This window comes from Pollicipes pollicipes, unplaced genomic scaffold (assembly GCF_011947565.3).
Source record: "Pollicipes pollicipes isolate AB1234 unplaced genomic scaffold, Ppol_2.1 Scaffold_6138;HRSCAF=7277_pilon_pilon_pilon, whole genome shotgun sequence".
Classification (NCBI taxonomy): Eukaryota; Metazoa; Arthropoda; class Thecostraca; order Pollicipedomorpha; family Pollicipedidae; genus Pollicipes; species Pollicipes pollicipes.
The window spans coordinates 21,935,330-21,956,110 of NW_023596818.1; the positions used below are offsets into that span (position 1 = coordinate 21,935,330).

Consider the following 20,781-nt stretch of genomic DNA (forward strand, 5'->3'; position numbering starts at 1 on the left):
TCAATTCCATCCAAGTTTATTTCCATCCAATGTGGGTTTAGCTCACACACATTCTTGACGGGGATATTACTCAAATTTGCAATTGAGATATCACATAAAGCCAACAATGTATCGGTGCTGTTTGATGCCATGACTAGGATGATTCTCAAACGACGTCCCATTTATCAATGTTTATTTTACCAAAATAAAAATAGGAGATCAGGATGCCATTTGTTCCCTCCCGCCAGTCCACACACTGACTCTGCTCTTGGATTTTAGCGTGCTGTTTTCAAAGCCTGAAGTTAGGCTGATAATTCATGCATTTTTCATGCTGCTGTATCTATGATGAACTTGCAACTTTTCATTGCAAACATGTACGGATTTCAATGGTAACAGCTGGGTCTTGGCCAGTGCTGCCCTCTGTGCGAGTTAACCCGGGCCGTGACCCGAAGGCCAGCGGGGGGCTGCTTGGAAATCACTACATCGTTCTGCGTGGGCTGTTACGTCACCAGCTAACGAGAGCTGCTCGTCAGGGGTGGTGACGACGACACGGTAACAGTGTATTTCACATGCAGACATGATTAGACGCATACAAATGCAGACCACGCACACCACCGACGAATCCGCCACTAGGCATATTCTGGGCCAAAGTTTGGTTGATGCTGGTCCTCTTGATATCGGGCTGGATCCAAGTTCTTACCAGATACTTCAGCCTATTACCAGGTTAAATCCTGGTTCTTACTGGATCTTTCGACTTAATCTCTGAGGCTGAACCCTCGTTTTTCCGAGTCTCTCGGCAAGCTGAGGCTGGATTCTGGTTTCTATTGTCTCCTCGTGCCTAATTTCAGATGGTTCTTGGGTTCTTCCTCGTTTAACACGCCCTCGGGATCGGGATTGCCCCCCCCCCCCACCCAGGTTTTTCCAGAATAGTTTTCGAGTCGCGCCAAATTTTGCATAGCTGCAGACAATTGAAGAGCGATTCGTTTGGTGTCAACGATTTAGATGCAACTTGCAAGGTCGCTGACATATGGCAGATCAAAGTCAGGCCATGGTTTCAGTGAGGTCAGTTTCCAGGGATTCATTCAATATGATGCAACGATGGAGTGTTAGACGAAGCCATGCATCTCTGAAATGCTTTCTTAGGCAACACAATATTAGATGACCAAATCACGTTGGTCTAAGGTTGGGTATGAGGATCAGACCAAGGTCAACACCAACTTGCTCTTTTACTCTAGGACTTGCTATATGGGATAGTTTCTGGTACTCATTTCGCATTTATTGATAGCAGGAACCGCATTATACATATTCTATAGACTTCTTAGAGGTCAGAATAGGTCACTGACCTAGAACGACCCAGGTCAGCATTTTGTTTTTTTAGAAACATACTGCATGGCGTAATCTTTGCCGTCAGTTCAAATGCAAAACTCAAAGCAGTCTTGTATGATTTTGGTCACCATGACCTTCAAAAGGTCAAACAAAGTCACTGGCCTTAAATGAACACGTGACCTTTTGCTAAGAAACAGTTACCTAGGTCCTGGGGGTACTTTGGAGACCAGCCTGTAACCTGACCTTGTTTGGCCTTATTTGACCCGCAGGTCATAACCTAGGAACCCCAAACCTTGACCTAAGTGAGTTCACGTTCAGGTCAACACACCCTGCAAATTCGGTGTCTAGTTTTCTTAGTTTACGAGATCTCAGGGGAGGAGGTCAAATTTTCCTTCGACCCAAGCTAACGGTATCTAGCCAGCCACCCGGCGCGTCTTGAGAACCAGAAAATAGCAACCAGGAACCTGTCCCGGGAAGACATCTTGGGGACCAGGCACAAGTCTGCTCAAGCCAACCACGGCAGATAGTGGAGAAGACATTAGCCACTCTGCATCCTGCATCCTGTTGTGCGGAAACAGCGCCGACATCCAACTTCAGCGGAAAAAATACAGGTGTCTGCCATGTAGGTAGTCGACGCATCATTGCATAGGCAGGAGTTCGCCCGGTCTCGAGGTGGGGCCTAGTTTCTCCAGGAAACGGACCTTTAGGTAAGTAACAACCCAGGCAATGTCAAGCCAGGGTAGAGGAGAAGCATGCGAGCTCTTGTCCATATGCGAGGATCGTGTTAATCGACAGGGGAGGAACTACTCAAAAGTAATCTGGCATAGCAGCTATGAAAATTTTGAATAAAAACTAGCCCAGCGGTAAGCTTAGTAAAATGAATAAGGTTCCTGTGCTAAGGTTCCAATCTCAGAATTCGGAGGTGTTTGTTGCTTTACGAATTCGCACACACTGAACAAAATACGAAGTCCCACAATAAACGTAACCAAGCGGCGTTGAAGTGCATCAATTATATTATCATGCGCTGCGTGAGTTTATTATTTTTGCTTCTGATCTGGTCCGACCCAGTATTTTTGGACAACGGAACGCACACTGGACATTGAGACCGCAGTTGCAATGAGGTGGTTGCAGGCGTTTAAGAACGTAAAGCTATGCGTTATAAATCCTCTGGCATAAATATGATGGAAAATGCATACAACTTGCGATGAATGGCTACGACTCCCCGTCTCCCGCGCGGCAAACTCATTATCTGCATCATTAAGAAAACCATTCCGCAAAACCATTACAATGATGCAGGCGAAATTGGTGCGGCCTAAGCGGGGAGGGGGGGGGGGGGGGGCAGCACCTTCGACCGACCGGGGAGGGAGACAGCGAGGTCTCTGCGTCGTTCGGAGACCACCAGTACGAACAGTCATCCATGTGTGGGCCTGGTGGGCCATTTTTCAGGCAGGCACGAGGCTGTGGCCCGCTAAGTCAGCCAGCAGACCTCTTGCATAAGTCAGCCCTTTTGAGGCAACGAGGGGTCTCGGTGTCTATCAGAGAGCCCTCAGCGCCTAACAAGGAATCCGGTGTCAGCAAGAAGGTCTGAGTCAGCCATTTGCTGCACAGAGACAAAGACGGGACTCTTGACTGTTAGAGAGGCCGTCGTTTTGGACCCTCCAAAGATGACAAGCGTCACGATATCAATAGTAAAACCTCTCTGAGACTTACATCTTTAGCAATATCACACCTTACACTGTTAACTGCGGTCTAAGACTGCAAGGAATCCAATGCATAAACCGGAAATTCATTATATTTGGCAGGCATGCCTTTTCAGGTGAGTTTTTGCAGTCTATGGACCTTGAGTTTGATATTTATGGCATGAAGTGCAAAACTTACCTGAAGAGAACATGTCTGCCGGGTTAAAGTGAGCCTTCCGGCTTATGTATTGTTTTTCTTGGAGTTTGGGACTGCATTCAACAGTGTACGGTATAGCAGAAACTATGAACTGATGATAGAGGGGTTCTCAATGGAAAGGTAAGAACCTGTGCCAGACAGGGGCCCCAGTGACGATCAGAGGCGGGGTAATTGTACCAATTATTGGGCGCCTGAAATGGTATGGATGCTATTGCATCAACGAGGGTCGCTGTGCTAATCCAAGGCCAACTGCTTCGGTCAGCTTCTCGGTAGGGGGCCACCTGCGTCAGGGAGGAGACCAATGCATTATTTCAGAGAGCCTGCAGATCCACCAAAGGGTGCTTACAACACATATTGACCTAGCATACGAGGGGCATTTCATTTGGCCACATATTTAAAGGGCCGCTCCCTATTGATCGTCCGGGCCCGCGCATCTAGTGCAATCGCCCGGGCCAAACGTAAAAAACCGTACTTGCGCATGACAAAAAGAGCATGTGGCCTGCGGTAGATATATGCAACGCGCGCCACACAAATAGAATATGTTTAATGGACGATGCAGTGGTTCATTCTGTGCTGAACCTAAGATTCGTTCATATACGCCGCATTTGTTCGTGCAGGACAAGTTTATACCACTGCACCTACTGGTTACAACCATGCACTTTTCAGTAATAAGGGGTTCGTCTTCAACAAAACGGCCTTTTCTTATGTGCATGTCATATGGTTAGTTAAAGCCTGCACTGTTAAGTCATGGACGGTAGATATTGCCAACAGTTTATGTCCGGAAAGAACGGACCCAAATGATCCGAGCTTGGCCTCGCAGCAAATATCCAAAACAAGGCTCTCTGGTTGGGCGTCTTCCGAGCAGATACTCATGTGAGCGAGTCGCCATCTGGACGGTGCTAGTGCGCCCCCCGCGGCCTCTGGTGTCGGTATGGCCAGTGCTGCGGGCCATAGTCACAGCCTGTCCACCGCCAGGTGTCAAATGTAATCAAGGCTAAACTGCGCGTGGCATTCTTTTAAGTCTGCAGAACTGCGTGGCCGACTTCAGGAATCAGACAATTATGTGTGCGCTATTGCTTGTTTTTTTAGGCAGCATTATGAACGGACGAAACAAACAGGGTTTGCTTAATATTACTTTTTACGGATTTTGAATGGCATTGAATGTTCACTTTTGAGTGCATTCGTGGTCCACGATGTCCCCTCTTTGAGAACGTTGGCGGTCCACGATGTCCTCTCTTTGAGAGCGTTGGCGGTCAGCGATGTCCTCTCTTTGAGAGCGTTGGTGGTCCACGATGTCTTCTCTTTGAGAGTGTTGGCGGTCCACGATGCCCTCTCTTTGCATTTTCCTTATGTCATGCATAAAGGTGCCCATCTCATGCACACGTAATGCTTAACACACATGCGGGGACCGTTTGGATACCACATGCTCGGGAGGGGTCAGCTTGGTTCCCTGAGAGTTCAGAAACCGAAAGAGCAAAAAAAGCAAAATTTCCGGGATGTACTGGCCTCTATGTCAACTCGCTGCAGTCAAGATTTGAGGTTCCTGACCGATGAACTTTGGGTTGATTAAAGCCAAACCTAGTAAATTTCTAGATTAGTTTTCAAAGTGCCCCAGACCTTTTTTGCAGCTGTCTTGAGCCAAGAAAGCTGTACTAAGCAAAATATTACTAGTGTTCACCTTAGGTCAGTGATGTTGATTGAACTTTAAAGACCATGGTAACCATAAACCTACAGGATTATTTCAATTTTGAATTTGAATAGGCATCACGAATTACTAAAGACATTTTTTCTAAAACAGCACGTTGATCTGGGTCATTTTAGGTCAGTGACCTACTCTGACATTAGGTAAGTCCCTGGAGTATGTCTGTTGTGGTTCCTGTTATGGGGAACGATCGAAATGAGCACCAAAAGGTAACTTGTAAAACAAGCTCTCCAGTGAAGGCGCCTTGGTTTTCACCCTCATTTGACATTCATGCAAATATTGAGGGCCCGGCGTCAGTGGAATATGTGAAAATCCTGAATTCAGTGGTCTACTTTTTTAGAGACTATGTCACAAACATTTGTTTTTGTCTAGCACTTCGTTTTCGCATCAGATTAAGCGATTCCCTACAAATTACCTTCACTAACCTCCACGTTCTGACTTTGCCATCTGCTATAAGTCAGCGACCTTACAAAGAACTCTGAAAAAATAACGGAAAAGATCTGCCATTCAATTGGCTACAGCCATGCAAATCTCGGCGATGTAACAACACGCCGCTCAGAAATTGTTTTGAAAAATTTTTGAGCGGGTGACCCCCACATGAGCGCGTGTTAGATGGTAGTGTGAATGCTGTATAACAATTGCTACGCAGAAACCCTAAAAAAGGATTCCGATGTTTAAAAATCCGCCATATTGTTCCGCTTAGACCGAACATGAAAGGCTGGTGGTTAAACTGCATTTGAAACAGTGACAAATCATTCCCTGCTTTCTGCCGGGAATTCGATACCAGGTGAACAACAGTACTCAATACATTTGTCTGATCACAATTACTTCATTAAAACCCCTTGGCGTTGTGCGGACATATGTTGGTGGTAAGAGATAAAACGAAGCACTAGGTGCGATACTCGGATGATTTAAACGCTATGACGGCGAACCCCACCGGACGCCGAAAGTGTAGCGCTTAACACGTCCGCGTTAACCACTGCGCCTCTGAAAAACCGGAGGTACAGGGTCCGATTCCCCAAGGTATCTGTCCTTCCTGCCAGAGTGAGAAGCAGGCGACGCCGTTTAGCCACAGCAGCTGAATGTGTCGTAGTGTTCTAATGACAGCAGAGCTTCTAACCATTGATGGAGCGAACGCCTAACGGCGTGGGAAAGCGTTTCACGTGTTTAGAAGTATTTCATTAGCGGGTCTCGCGTCATGCAAATTACGATGGACGAGGAGGCAGTTACACAGTGCACGGTGACATTGGGCTCCTTATACCCGGAAGAGCTATACATTCGTCCAGCATGTTATGAACGCCCTTACCTTCAAACAGCTCGCTGGCAACGCGGATGCGTGACTTCTAGCTCTGTACCGGCATCATCCACGCGGCACTTCGGGTGCTGAACCTGGCAGTGGAGGTGATGGGCCCGCTGGGGTCCATCACCCGTCTCTGCTTCAGCGAGATAATATTGTAGAGTGGACGGTCGCGTGTCTAGCTTATTTTGCAAAAAGAGAAAAAAATGCGATACATTTATCTGCGATGCTGAAAATGAATTGCCCGGCGGTCGTGAACGAGGTTGTGGTGTGTTATCAGACAATATTCAGTTTCCACCTCGGGCAAGCATTTGCCTGGATTCGCTGGCACAGGTAGGGCGAACCAGCGGGGCCTTGCTTACCCTTCGCATCATAAAAATAGCTCTCGTTAGGCGACAGGTCTGGTAAATGACCAGACATTAGTTGAACGAGCCTGGCCAGGCTGGGGTTGTGGCTCCGACTGAGTAGCTTTTAGATTCTAGTGCTTTTTAGCCGACAGAGCCCCACATATATACATATATATATATATATATATATATATATATGACAGCCAGAAAAGTAAGAGATACGTGCATACTTTGTTGCTAAAATCCCCTTGGTTAAATAGGTATCTGGCCATTTGGCCTTGGGTGATGCGCCCGTCCGGGGCGGTTTATAAATGGTGAATTTGGCCTGGAAGTTTGATAGATCCCCTCGTGGCAAGTTCACCAAAGTGCCGCAGTTGTGACATACGAAATAGACTGGTAGCCCCGAAGTGCAGTTTTGAGTCCATTCGCTACTCTGGTACTCGCATATGTTTCCCTGTGCCGAGTGTATGGTGGGAACAAAACGCGGCGGATCGTCTTCCAATAGCCTGCTTTATGAGCCCCATATTAAAGCCCTAGATCCTAAATTACTCTTAAAAGGTGGATATAGCTGTAGAATCTCTACTTATCTCCTCCTAATCTGCCTTGACCGTTTTACTCACCACACACCGCACGTTACTTGCGATCGTCTTTGTCTCTTGCCGCAAATTCGGCCGTTCTGGCCCCGCCCCCCTTCCCTTCTCCCGTCAACAGGCCTCGGTGATGTTAAATAGAACCAGCCTGAAAAAGCGCCTTCTCTGTCTCAGACGAAATTTGGAACCGTCTGATTGCCACCTGGAGTCAAATCTTTCAGAAACCGCTGCAATATGTTTCTAAATGCAATCAACCACAAAAAGCGCAGGCAAATTAAACCATCGGCATAACCATCGAACGTTTTCGTTTCGGGTGTTCATTTGCACTGAGGTTTCATTTTCTGGTCATCAGACACTGAAGGAAGGTTGACACCAACTTAACGGAATCCTCAGATGAAGGCATGCTAAACATAACCGGCCTAAAGACATGCAGTTTCCCATTCAGTGGGGGGGGGGGCGGGGTAGGCGAGATGGTGCCTCCTTACCAGGGATGCAGTTTTTGGTTATCATTTTAATTCTTTATTTTTCGTTTATCATAATTTTGGGCTCAGCCCTTCAAAAAGCTAATTTTGAGAAACTATACCTCTGCTGCCAGATGCGAAAGATTACGTCAAATCTGGGGAGAAAGCTGTATACTGCGGACAAAACTGCATGCTGAAAACTGTACAGTTTACTGTGACTGTAAGCTGTGTACTGCGGCATCAAGTGCATTTCGAAGGCAGGCTCAGCCATTTTTTTTCCTGTGACGCCCCTTTCGTCCCTCTCCCTTACGTGCTTTGCAAAACTGCATCTCTGCAGCCCTACATTTACCGATAGCATGGTCCTACAAGCATCTGAAACAATATCACTTTTGCTTCCGTGACGTCGCCGTGCAATCAGCTGAAAGCGTTGGCGACCTACATCATCTTGGCATAAGCATTGCTGGTGCAGAACTCGTACTTCCTGACATGATCACAATTACTTGGGGCAAACGTCATGCGATTTTGGTACCAGCAGATGCAAACGACATTTTTGAATGCATCTAGTACCTTCATCTAGCTTTATATGCAGTGTGATGGCAACTAAAAGTGTTTTATTGCATGCCTGCCTGCCGATCAGTGCGCTAAATCTGAGGTCCAACGGGCAATATGAGAGACCTACACCAGTGATGCTCGGCCTCTCACTTCACAGCCGCGGCTGCTCTCAGTGGCAGGAAGCTCTGGATGAATCCTTGACGTATGTCGCTTCAACGACCTCCGCTTACCTCTGAAGCTTTAGCTCAGGTATCCACGAACAACAATCCTAGATCGGGAGGGTTTTCAACGCTACTATTTAGAAAAGCTGACGATTGGCTACGTCCTTCTAGCCAGTCAGTGTCTCACGACATGAACACTATCGATAGTAGCCCACATCCCTACACTGAACCCAACGCATTACCGTGTGGCGAGCAATCAAGCCCATCTGTCTCAAATGGTATGACGCTTGAAAACGCTGCGTAGCAAATTATTCACGTTTGTCGCAAGATGCTGTGACCAGCCACGATTCTTACAACTAGTTATAAGCCCAGCTATTTGGTGTTCTATACTGTTTAGGTCGTGAAGTGAATTTTGACTGAAAAGTCTGTGCAAGCACTGACCTAAGCGACATTGGAAAAGCTCTTTGTCACCACTGATCTGTGACGTCAGCTGTGATATGTATAGTTTATAGTATGGTTCTGCCACTTGCTAAAAACTATCCTGATTTAAGCTATTATGTTTGCCAGCACGTTACGGCTCAACTTGCTCATACAACGTCACGTCAACGTTCCGACATGTGCTCACGCTTTAAGCGTGAGCGAGTACATAGCAATAATAAGGTATCAATTTTGTCGAGCTGGGATAATCTGTTGTAGAATTGTCTTGTCTGTTGAAATTTGCTATTATTTTTGCAATTTTATACCAGTTGGCCCGAAAAAATGTCATTTTTTGCTACCGATCATATCCGGTAACCCAGAAGCGTTTTCACTCTTGTCTAGAACCTTGATAGATGCATGCGCAGCAGGGACGAAACTACATGGGATGTATTGCCTTGACCCAACCCATTCAAGACAACCTGTGTCTTCAACGCGCTGATTGTCTCCCGTCGACCCCTCTTGTTAAAAAATCAAGCTCCACAATTTTCTGTATCGTTCAACTCAGTTTTTATGAGATACTGAACGTTTCAATGTTAAATGTCGGGACACAAGGATTCATTCTCACAAGGTGATGAGATGAACGAATGCTCAACTGCTTCAAAAATGTTCCTTTAGTGAGTGCCTAAAATGCATTTATTTTTGTCCCCAAAACATTCACGCGTACTTCTGTACGAGCAGTGAGGCTACTCTCATTCTTTTAAAATGTCTAGCCGGCTGTTATTTAATGCATAATCGAATTCAGTACGAATGCTGCCAATATCCGAATTGCGCATCTGTTAAGCATCATCATCGTCAGGCGCCATCAGGAATCTGTTGACGTCGCGACCTCTCACGTGAGACTTCATAGCATCACAGCGAACGCGCCCCAAGCTGACGTGTGCGCGATCGTGCACACAATTCGGGATCGAACAGACGGACAGGCGAGTTCGCTGGTCAGTTAGAACACCGCTAGATTCATACTGGGAATAGCCTGCGAGTTGCATGAGCTTACTCCGTTTGGTCCCACCGTATACTCTACAAACGCCAGCGGCTGCACTTGCGTGAAGTCGTTTCCGAACTCGGGACCAAGCGTGTCGCACATTATGCGCGCCCAGCTGCTCTTCCTGATCTCCGCCAGCTGGGCGGCTGTAAAACTGTGCGGAAAGCCGCCGTTGTCGTAGAAGAAGCGGTCTCCGAAACGAACGTCGAAGAACTGTTGTCCGATCAAGCACTGGAAGGTGGGCCCCACTTGAGCACCAGCGGCTCGCCGTTCAGCCAGACCGCCGATGAAGAGGTCCACATCCTGTGGGTCATCGTAGAGGGAGCGCAGCTGGTCGATGGCCCTGGAGCTCATAAGGCGGTTGAGGTCGCCCCAGCTGGAAACGGTGTCGCCCCTGCAGGCCTTCAGCACGGTCACGTACGTGGGGATTGCGTGATCACGTCCTCGTTGGATGTTGAGCGAGATCAGGTCCAATCCAAATTGGAAGTTGGTCGTGAACAGCTGTTCATGGACACCACTGATGACGTTGGCGTCGAATGTCTCGGGTCGCGTGGCCACCAGAGTCCGCGCGTGCTCGACGAATCTCTGTCCCACCACAGTCGGATTGAAAAACGTCTTCGTAACATTAACAGATTGGATGATGTCGCCGTTAGCGTTGATCAGGTGATACATGTCACGCAGCAATGAGTGACCGAAGCGGAAGGCAGCAGTCGCAAACTCGTTGGATGCGCTTGGGTCTACAAGCTCATCGTAGAAGGTGGAGAAGCCGGAAGTCATCGGCAGCAGGTCATGATTCCGGGCGTAGTCGAACCCAACAATGATTGGCAGCCACTCGTTGTAGATGATGTGCTGCCACTCGGCGATCACGATCCGCCGCGCCTCCTGGAACAGCTTCTCGTCGTCCCAGTTGCGGTGGATCTGCTTCAGTGCGCCTGCCACGCGGTTGTGCTCACGTGTGAAGATGGTGTGCATGACGGTCAGGGCGCTCTGCTCATTGACACGCGACTCACCACCACGGAAGCAAACGCTGGCGTCGTTCACGCACGGCTCCTGTATTGCGGCCTGACGACGTTGACGTGCTGATCGCTTCCCGAGTCTGGAGTACGGGCGGCGGTGACCGGGGCGGAAGGTGGGTCGCGGCGTGGTGCGCTGGCGGGCTGGCGTACTGGAGAGTGGCAGCAGGTTGTTGTTGGAGGTGATCAACAGGCCGTCACTGAAGGTACGCAGTCCGTCCTGTTCCTCCTGCTCGCTGCCGTACAGGTTGGAAGCGTCCAGGTGCGAGGTGAGCTCATTGATGGGCGTAGAAGGGCGTGCGATGCAGTCCAGGGACGGTGCCGGCAGCGAACGCACCAGGCTCATGCAGCGCTGGCCGAACCGGCTGTAGAACGGGTCGTCGACCGGGATGGGGATAGGGATGCACTGCGGGTGCAGGGGTGTTGTCGGCAGCGTGCGGCCGTCATCCTCGCAGCACTCGATGCTGCCAGCGGCGCCCAGGTTGAAGACAAGCGCGTGGTTGAAGTCGTGGTCAACAAACTGGCCCCACTGCATCACGGACAGGGTGAAGCCGTTGAGTTCGCTCGAAATGGTCTCCACCACGCGCTCGCTGATGAGTCGTGGACTTGGCAGCGGCCGGCCTGTCACGCTCCGGGAGCGGATGGATGCGAAGCCATCATCAAACGTGCTCTCGAGCAGCCGTTTAAAGCCAGTCAGCGCACTGCCTTCGCGCGGACGTTGCAGGTTGTTGCACTCTCCGTTCACTGTGCGGTAGATACTGCTCCGGCAGACGATGGGCTCCGCCACGGTGCAGTTGGGAAGGAGTGTGGGCTGCGCCGGAAACGCGCTGGTACCAGCCTCCTCATTGTTGAATCTGGAGACGAGCTGCACCATGTCTCCGCCACCCTGCTCGTTAAGGGCTTGAAGTGCCAGTTGGTTCCGTAGGCCCTGCAGGCCGAGTTCCTGCACTGCCTGACTGGAACGGAAGTTGAGGTTGAAGACTCCCACTGGGGAGTCCCTGGGCGCCGACTGGCCGCCCTGCTGTATCTGATTTTGGATGTCGCGCGTGGCTTCTCTGGCCGCTTCTTGCATGTCGCCGCCTGTGGCAACCATGACGGACTGAGTGAGTACCTGGGCACTGGCGAGTGGCCGCGCAGCGTCCCTCCGGTCACCCATCCGGAAACCAAGCGAAGACGTTGCCCCCTGCATCGGATTGATGCCGCGGTCGCTGCACATGACGCCAGTCGAGCCGTCGCCCAGCCGACACCTCTGGCGGCCGAAGCTGGCCGGGTCAGCCACCGCTGCCGGGCACAGCACGAGCGGCCGGCAGTTGCGTTGCAAACCACCGCTTGTGCCCGTGCCAGTGCCACCGCTCTGCGGGCAGCAGTAGCCCCGCAGGTAGCCGCGCACCCGGCACGATCTTGCGCCCGCGGCGCGCGCCTCCGGGCATCGCCAGGTCGGCTGACAGTTGCAGCGGGCGGCTCGGACTCCGTTCGAACATAGCGCCGACAGCAGCAGGGCCTGCAATGGGGTGAGGCCAGGTCAGATCAAGAAGTCTGCCAGCTAGGCATGTGACGTCACGTAGTGAGATGGAAGCTTTGTAAGTCTGGAGTTGTGCGCCCGTGAGCAAGGGAATTGTTTTGGACATGCAGACGTCGAGTCAGGATGGAGGCACGGAGACCAGGCGGATATCGTAAACTGGTGCCAAAGGTTTGCGAAGAGAAATATTGAATTAATGAACAGAATCGAATGAGTTACGCTCATTATTGCGAGTTTCTGGTTTGGAGATCAGGATCCCTGCATGATGTGGATGGCATACGCTGCAGGCATGTGCCACCTTGGACGCTTTACGTCCTCGCCACCAACGCAGCCGTCCCCGTTTCACCTCACTGACTGATTGGCATGCAAGAGAGAAGAGAGAGAGAGAGAGAGAGAGAGAGAAAGGGACCGAGAGAGAGAGAGAGAGAGAGAGAGAATGAGGATGAGAGGAGGAGAGAGAGAGAGGCCGAGAGAGGAGGAGAGGAGAGAGGAGGAGAAGGAGAGGAGAGAGAAAGCGAGGAGGAGAGGAGAGGGAGAGAGGGAGAGAGAGAGAGAGAGAGAGAGAGAGAGTGAGGAGAGAGAGAGACGAGAGAGAGAGATGAGAAGAGAGAGAGATGAGAGAGAGAATGAGAGGAGAGACGAGAGAAGAGAGGAGAAGAGAGAGATGAGAGAGAGAGAGAGGAGAGAGAGACGAGAGAGGAGAGAGAGAGAGAGAGGGAGAGAGAGAGAGAGCTATACGTCTATGTATGTATATATCTATATATATATATATAATATATATATATATATATATATATATATACATATAAATCAACATATAATGCTTCTCCTTTTCGGATTCACCCTCGGGTTCCTTCTAACACCGCACACTTGGCACTGACACTGACACTGACACAGCGTCAGGAGATTTTTCCACAAAATGGTATTGCTCAGCTTTCATCGAGCTCCTATTTGCAACCAAAAGTAGCTGCATGCCGAAAACGAGCAAACAGGTTATCCCACCACAAAATGACAGGTGAGTTGGATGCATGAATTAGCAGTAGCAATCCGGTTCCAATCAGTACCGCTAGCTTTGTAACAGCCGTGAGCAGTGTGAGGCATGCTGGACGGACACCCAGCACACCCGGGAGGCGGGAACCGAGGGGGGGGGAGGGGGGAGGGGCAGTGGGGGCAGTTCCCCATTTGAAAGCTTGGGGGGTGGGGCAGGGTAGCACCAAAAGTCCATTTTGAATTGTGGAAGGCTCACTCTGACCCATTAAGCGTCCATTATGACCAAAATAGGGCAGTTATGGGCTTGTACGTAGAGAGGTCATTCTGGCCTGTAGAAGGCCCATTGTTGACTGTAGAGGGCAGATTCCTACCTCTGACCTGTGGAGCGCCCATTCTGGCTTTACAAGAGTCCATAACAGCCCAAAGAGGACTTATTATGACATATGGAGGGCTCAACATGCATGACTGGCGCTCTGCTCTCATGACTGCAGATGACCAATTTTGGCACGTATAGGACCCATTCTGGTCTGCAGTGGAGCCCACTCAGGCATGTAACAGGCCTGTTGTCGGCTGCAGATGGTTCATTCGGAAGTGGGGGGGGGGGGGGGGTCTGACCAGTAGAGAGCGAATGACTGGCTGTGGGGAGTTCCTTACGGCTTGTAGAGGGCCCACTCTAACCCGTAGAGAGCCCATTGCGGTCCGTAGAGAGCTCATTCTGACCTGTAGAGGGCCCATTCTGACATGTCGAGAGCCCATTGTGGCCTGTAGAGAGCTCATTCTGGCCTGTAGAGGTCCCATTCTGAGCTGTATAAGGCCTTCTCTGACTTGTGTGGGACCTGCTATCTAATTTTAGGGGACCCATTTTGACATTTTGAAGTTTGTCTCCGCCTCCCAATTTGAACATAGTTCCCGCGCTCTTGTGTGACGCAACTAAATGGAAGCCACACGGATAAGCAGTCCTGGTTTGGTTTAGCATAAACATTTACGACGCACGTAAATAAAGTGATGATTTCGGCTGATAACGATATGCGTTTAAATCGGGTGAGCTCAAAGCCGAGAATCGCATGTCGTGGTGGATTTATGACACATTGAACTGCTGAGGCTACATGGCATCACCTGCGTCTCATTTTGATAGGAAGGGTAGGAATCGCGCTGAACTGAACCGCGTTTCTCGGGTTTCCCAGCAGCAGCCTTATGACAACACTACTGGAACCCGACAAAACTGAGACTAGAGTTCATGTTTGCGAAGATCAATAGCAATGAGCAGAAGCCCTATGATTTACTTATGAGGGTCAAAAACAGACGAGTAGCTGAGTGTGCACTTGGTTCAAAGAAGGAAGGATATTCTTCGTTTAAAGCTGCTTCCAAGTCTGTTTTGAAGGTAAAAAGCCGTCCTGTTTTGGCCTATGTCACGACTTCATGAAACTATTGGTTTTTAGTTCTTTCATGTGCGTAGTTTCATAAAAGAGGGCGATAATTTTTGAAGCGATAGATGGGACTGTGCAAATGACTGAATCAGAGAGGAAGTAAATGTTTCAAAAAAGTAATGAAATATTGATGCTTAAGTTTAGCAGTTATAAATATATATTTTGTTTTGATTTCTTTACATAGAACTGCTCAATAAATCCGCTTTGGCTGTGCACAGGTTTGAGTCATGACCGACTTGTGCTGGACTTTGAACTCCGGAATGATAACTTTATTGTTGACTGGCTGGAATTCCCGCTGATGTCCGGGCAAAGAAGTACTTCACAATGCAATGAAAGGATTTGAGAATGTCTTATGTTTTTTATCTTACAATTTGATCTAAATAGCACTGAGGGTGATCCTTATTGTTCTTGTAATTAATCGCTGCGCAGGCCACAACGAAATTGCTTGCTAGTGTAAGAGCAGGCTTAATCTTTGACGACTGGTGCATTGAAGCGGTGCTCGTGCTATCCAGAATGTCTTTATCAGCCTGGACGGCCACATGATTGCCTGAGCTGTGGTCGAGCTGCTGGAATGCAGCCATCAAGGAAGTGTTCAACATTCGTGTGGGGTTTTGAATTGAAATGGGTGCCCTGAAGCTCATCCGGTGCTGTTCAGAGCCCAGCCCTACTTGAGACCTAAAGCTCTCTAGTTTCTGAGCTACACGTCCGCAAAGATGTGGAGACTGTTTAGAGGAGGTTATTTCAAGGTCACTGAGGCATCCATGACAGCTTAATGATGTCATTCAAGTTATGTCATTCCGCTGACCATGCAGTAATCAAGGCCAAAAAATATACAATCGTCCACTCGTTCATATCTGGCGTTCGTAAGCACGATTTCCATGTAGGACGGCCATCAATTGGTTCTCAATAAACGTTATGCGAAGTACGCTGACGTATTGAGGAACATATTTACTAAGCAGAGAAATTTTGTCGTCTAAAGCAGTCTGTTTCACTTGAAAGTGCACGAATAGTTATCATTGATCTCATCTTAGCATACTTGATGCTTACTTCAAGATTTTTAAATGCGGAATGTACATTTCAAAGGGAATGCCTTACATTGAAGTAAGCATCAGATATGATAGAAGAAGCTCACTTTTAACTAGTGCTATATTTGTGAGCGAGAATGACTGCTTGAGATAAGACAATGTCTCGATTTGCAGAACTTGTGAAGTCGTTTGCGAGGAACATTATAAATTCAAATAAGACAGTATTGATAGCCTTATTCCCCGAAAAATGACCAGGAGATGGGACAAAAAGATGCTTTGATATTCCGGCTGCATATTTCCATCAAAACGAATATCACTAGTCTACTACTATTTAATAATAAAAAACTAAAGCATTTCTGGATGCCTACTGCGAAGGTGCTATTGGGCATACTACTCAGATATAGCTATATTACTACTGTAAAGTGTACCACTAGTACTCGTCTCGGTAAAGGTACGCAGCCGAAATATCAATACATCCTTTTCTCCATTCTCTTGGCTATTGTACGAGGATAATAGTAATAATAATAAGGCTAATAGTACTGTTTTCTTTTTCTTCTTTGTAAACATGCTCCTCAAGACGCTACTGATTGATTTTATCAGCATACCTTGCACAACATTTATTAAGTGCCAATTCACGACCATATCCGGAAATCGTGCTCACAAACGCCAGATATGGACGACCAGTCCTTAACATTTTTCTTGACCGTGATCACGCTGTAGCTAATGGAACGGCAGGGTTCGAATGACGTTATTATGGCGTCGCGGATCCCTGTGCGACCTTGAAGTCGTCTCCACAAAAGAGTTTGCACATCTTGACGGACGTGTAGCTTATAAACGATAAGGATTTAGGTCATAAGAAGGGCTGGTCTGTGGACTGCACGGAATGATCTTCAAGATGGCTAAATCAGCCCAAAACCCCATATAATTGTGAAGAGCTTTTTAAATCTTTCGACCTAGGGGCTATGTCTAGTGGAGCAGCTCGTGCAAGTGAAAAACAGTGTCTTCTCCGATGTCTTGGCCAAGGCTGCAGCGATGTCTGACCTCGTTGCCGCCACACATAAAGTGTAAGCCTGGACGAATGTAGAGTTCCTATCCTGCAGCAGAGTGATATATCCAATCTTCCGGTAGCATTGTTATTGGACTTTGGACGCTGCGAAGACACAATAATCTGGGAGATCCTTATCACCAGTGAGAATCATCATGAAGGTGGCATTGTCCCTGAACGCGTTATCCCCGAAATATTGGCTTCTGTTGAATCCTTAGTGACAAGCTTGCCCAGGACCTCTGTTGAATGCTCAAAGGTCTGCCTTGCAGCCCTGTCTTGCCACTATTGCGGTGCGTCGTTGGGGACTCATCTTGCCATTTCTTGGCAAGGATAAACAGTCAATCAGGAACAACGGTTTGGAAGCACTGTTCAGCTTAGTTCTGTGGGCTGCACTAACTGCTCGATTCTAATCCTTGGTATATCTGTCCCTTCGCAACTGCCACTGGCTTGACATGCTAGTGGATATCGTCGATCCGGTCGACTGTGCCACTGTGAGTGCTGCTGTGCCGGGAAGGTCTACGGAGGAACGTTGTCCTTATCCACGTGGTGTTATTCGCCTGCATCGTTCATACCACAAGCAGTTCAGGTAGGTCTTCGCTTTCGGAATATTTTTGCATTAAATCAGTCGCTAATACCACGGATAAAATCCCTCAGAAACAACAGCTTGGTAGCACTGCCCAGCATAGTTTCGTGGGCTGCACTAGCTGCCTGATTCCAATTTTTGCTATACCTGTCCCTTCGCAACTGGCGCTTCGCGAATGGTTAGCACGCGGCAGTCGGTATTCGGAGGGTTCACCCAGACTCAGCGTAGCAATGTCGCATCAATGCGTGACGCATGGAACACTCCGAGTCATGTCCAATAACGGGGCGGAGGTAAAATTATCCCGCTGAACCAACCGGGATAAATCAGGTGGCGAGTTTGGGGTGCACGTATTGGGGTGCACGTACGTGCACGTAGAAAGTTTTGCTTATTGTTTCTGTCAGCCAAGTGTCATTCAGTCAGACCATTCAAACGCATCGTGGATCTTCGCGTAATTATTTCAAGCAATGCTCGACTCTCAAGAGAATGTCTCGCCTTTGGAATATATTTCAAAGACATGCTATGGGGCATGTCCTGGGATCCGTCATGTATATTAATAATACGGGGTGGCACAGCTGTTCCACCAAAGGCATATGATGAGCATGCTTATTTATTCTTTTCACGCCAAGTGAAGCTATCAGCATCTCAAAACAACACTGCTTTTCTTTTGGATGATAGTTGCGCACACAAGGCAACGTCCGGCAATATCAAGTTCACGGCAGGTCTGGGCCGCAGTCGAATGTTTTACCTTATAGTATGACATTTCCGATGGAAGGATGCCTGGATGTTAATATCGTCCTTTGTAACATGTAATGGTTTTGTTTCCTAAAGTTGTGCACGCTAATTACAGACCAGCATCATTTGCATCCCAAATTCATGCCTCGTCAAAGAGAAACAGCTAGATTTGAGATTTCATGCCAAAATGAGCCCATAATATCATCCAGGCAGCGAAGAAAAATAATGTTTTGTCCCGCATGCGTTATGCCCTGCCCTGTTTTTGTCGTCCTCTGCAAATAAGAACGTGATTGGATTGACTGAAACCATTAAAAGGCAGTAAGCCTTGTCTAACATGAGTGTAGGAATTTACAACATTTTTATGTTGTGCTGTTGCCAAGGTGACAAATGCAAATGAGGTTTTCTGAATTGAGTCAACGTGTGAGTATTGCTATCTCATTCATTTTGTTTTCCTAGATCAGTGCGCATGATGCACTGGGGCACACAGTATGCTGGATGGGTAGTACTGTGCTTCAGGTAGGGGCTTACAGACTGGATCGTTGTTTAAATTTATGTACCTTGGCATGGACGTTTGGTGTCTGTTACGCAAATATTTATGATGTTGGGGTCGGTTAATGTAACAGTGTACGTGCGCCGCGAGCGATCAGCGGTTAATGCAACAGTGTACGTGCGCCGCGAGCTATCAGCGGTTAATGTAACAGCGTAAATGCGTCGCGAGCGACCAGCGGATTCGTCGGTTCCCGCCCACCGCCCTGGCCGGTCGTGGATCGCCGTGCAGTATTCTCCCAAAATATCGCTTCTCAGAAACCAGAAAGGCTTGAGCCGTGTTTTGTGTCAAAACACGTAAAAAGTATGCTCTGGCAATACACAAAAATTGGGCGTGATTACAGGATTTCCTGGATATATATTCCACTGAAACTTTAGAAGGGATCACAACTTTCTACCACCCCCTTTCCCCAAGGAAAGCGAGGGTTAACGTCAGGTATGCTAAAATAGCTAAATGTCATATTTGATGGCCTTGGAGCGTGGACGAACAAGGATAGTTTTCCAGGAAATGATTAAGTGATGAAAGATAAGGCTTGGTGTGAAAATGGCAAATATTATTGCAGCCGTAACAGTCTCCGCTTAACATAACTGCTTGCTCTGGATGCATTCACTCATCTTATTTGAATTTCATATTGTTTGCTGGCGTGTCTGCGCGACCTTCGCGTTACCTTTACGGCGGCATTCGTAATGAGCGCGACAAAGCGTGAGCTCAGCAACTCAAAGCCATGTTCTGCACATAAGCATACACGCCTGATAAAATAATCAGCTCGTCACAAACATGAAGGGCGTTAGCGTGACAGTGCAAATTACGAAAGGCATGTGTGCAGCCGTGACATATCGCCTTCGTCCCGCGCTGCTTACCGTCCAAAGAAGAGTGGCTCTCATGGTGACTCGGCAGTGGTCCTGATCTGACCGGAGTGCTGTCCGATATGTCCCGGTCTCCCAGGGTACAACCGACCAGTCCTGACCTCCGCTGGTGGGCGGGGCTGCGCTGCAGTGCTGGCGGCGGCAGCTCAGCGCTCTCTGTGTTTATATCTGGCCGGCGGTTGGCCTTTTTATACGCGATCAGTGCGCCTGGCCTCGTGTCTGCCGGCCTCGATGGGAAGATTCCAATGTGGCGGCGGTATTCCCACCGTGATTCCAAGAACGAGCTCGTAATGCAGCCAACTGCTGCATAACGACTTGACCCGTCTGTAGCCTAGCGACTGAACCTCTTTGACACGACGCTTACTCAAACATTTATAGAAGCCTAAAATTTGAGGGCAGTTTGGCAAATTTTTTCTTAATTTTTGACGCAGTCTGGGTCAAATTGTCCTGGATTAAATCAGCTGATGAAGATAAAACGCATCTAATTGTTAAGTAATTAACACGCGCTCGGGTGGCCAGCTGGATACCTTTCGCTCGGGTGGGCGGAGGGGGGGGGGTCAATTTGAGTCCCTGAGATCTGAGGAACTGAGAGAGCTAGAGACACCAAACTTACAGAGTGTACTGACCTGTACGTGAACTCACTTAGGTGAAAGTTTGAAATTTTTAGGCTATGACCTTCGGGTCAAATAAGGCCAAAAAAGGTCAAATTCCAGATTGGCCTCCCAAGTACCCCCACAACCTAGATAACTGTTTCTAAGCAAAAGGTCACATGCTCATTTAAGGTCAGTGACCTTTTTTGACCTTTTGAAGGTCATGGTGACCAAAATCGTACAAGACTGCTCTGAGTTTTGCAATTGAATAAGCGACACAGATTACGCTATGCGGCATGTTCCTAAAAACAAAATGTTGACCTGGGTCATCTTGGGTCAATGTCCTATTCTGACCCCTACGAAATCCATGGAAGATGTATAATGTGGCTCCTGCTCTCAATAAATGCGAAATGAGCACTAGAATCTATCCCATGCAGCAAGCCCTCGGGTAAAAAGCAGGTTGATGTTGACCTTAGTCTGACCTTCATACCTGACCTTAGGTCAACGTTATTTGCTCATTTAACATTTGTGTTGCCTAACAAAGCATTTCAGAGATGTATGGCTTCGTCTAACACTCCGTTGTTGCATCAGATTGAACGACTCCTTAGAAATTGACTTCGCTAAAACCATGGCCTGACTTTGACCTGCCATATGTCAGCGACCTTGCTAGGTGCATC

The 20,781-nt window shown here is 48.3% G+C and overlaps 1 protein-coding gene across 1 annotated transcript; it reads right to left on the reverse strand.

Moving 5' to 3' along the window:
* Nucleotides 1-9,397: 9,397 nt before the first annotated feature.
* On the reverse strand, nucleotides 9,398-20,005 carry LOC119106235 (peroxidase). The gene is made up of 2 exons (XM_037229840.1): nucleotides 19,509-20,005; nucleotides 9,398-12,281 (listed from the first exon to the last, which is right to left on the reverse strand). Exons 1-2 carry the CDS (start codon nucleotides 19,530-19,532, stop codon nucleotides 9,726-9,728), a joined length of 2,580 nt encoding a protein of 859 aa, XP_037085735.1. The 5' UTR covers nucleotides 19,533-20,005; the 3' UTR covers nucleotides 9,398-9,725.
* Nucleotides 20,006-20,781: the final 776 nt, after the last annotated feature.

What these genes read in the sequence shown, in the direction of transcription:
- LOC119106235 (XM_037229840.1), bottom strand. Translation starts at nt 19,532, where the DNA reads ATGAGAGCCACTCTTCTTTGGACG. An exon ending in GAGCCACTCTTCTTTGGACG is followed by an intron (nt 12,282 to 19,508) that starts GTAAGCAGCGCG and finishes ACCCCATTGCAG; the next exon opens with GCCCTGCTGCTGTCGGCGCT.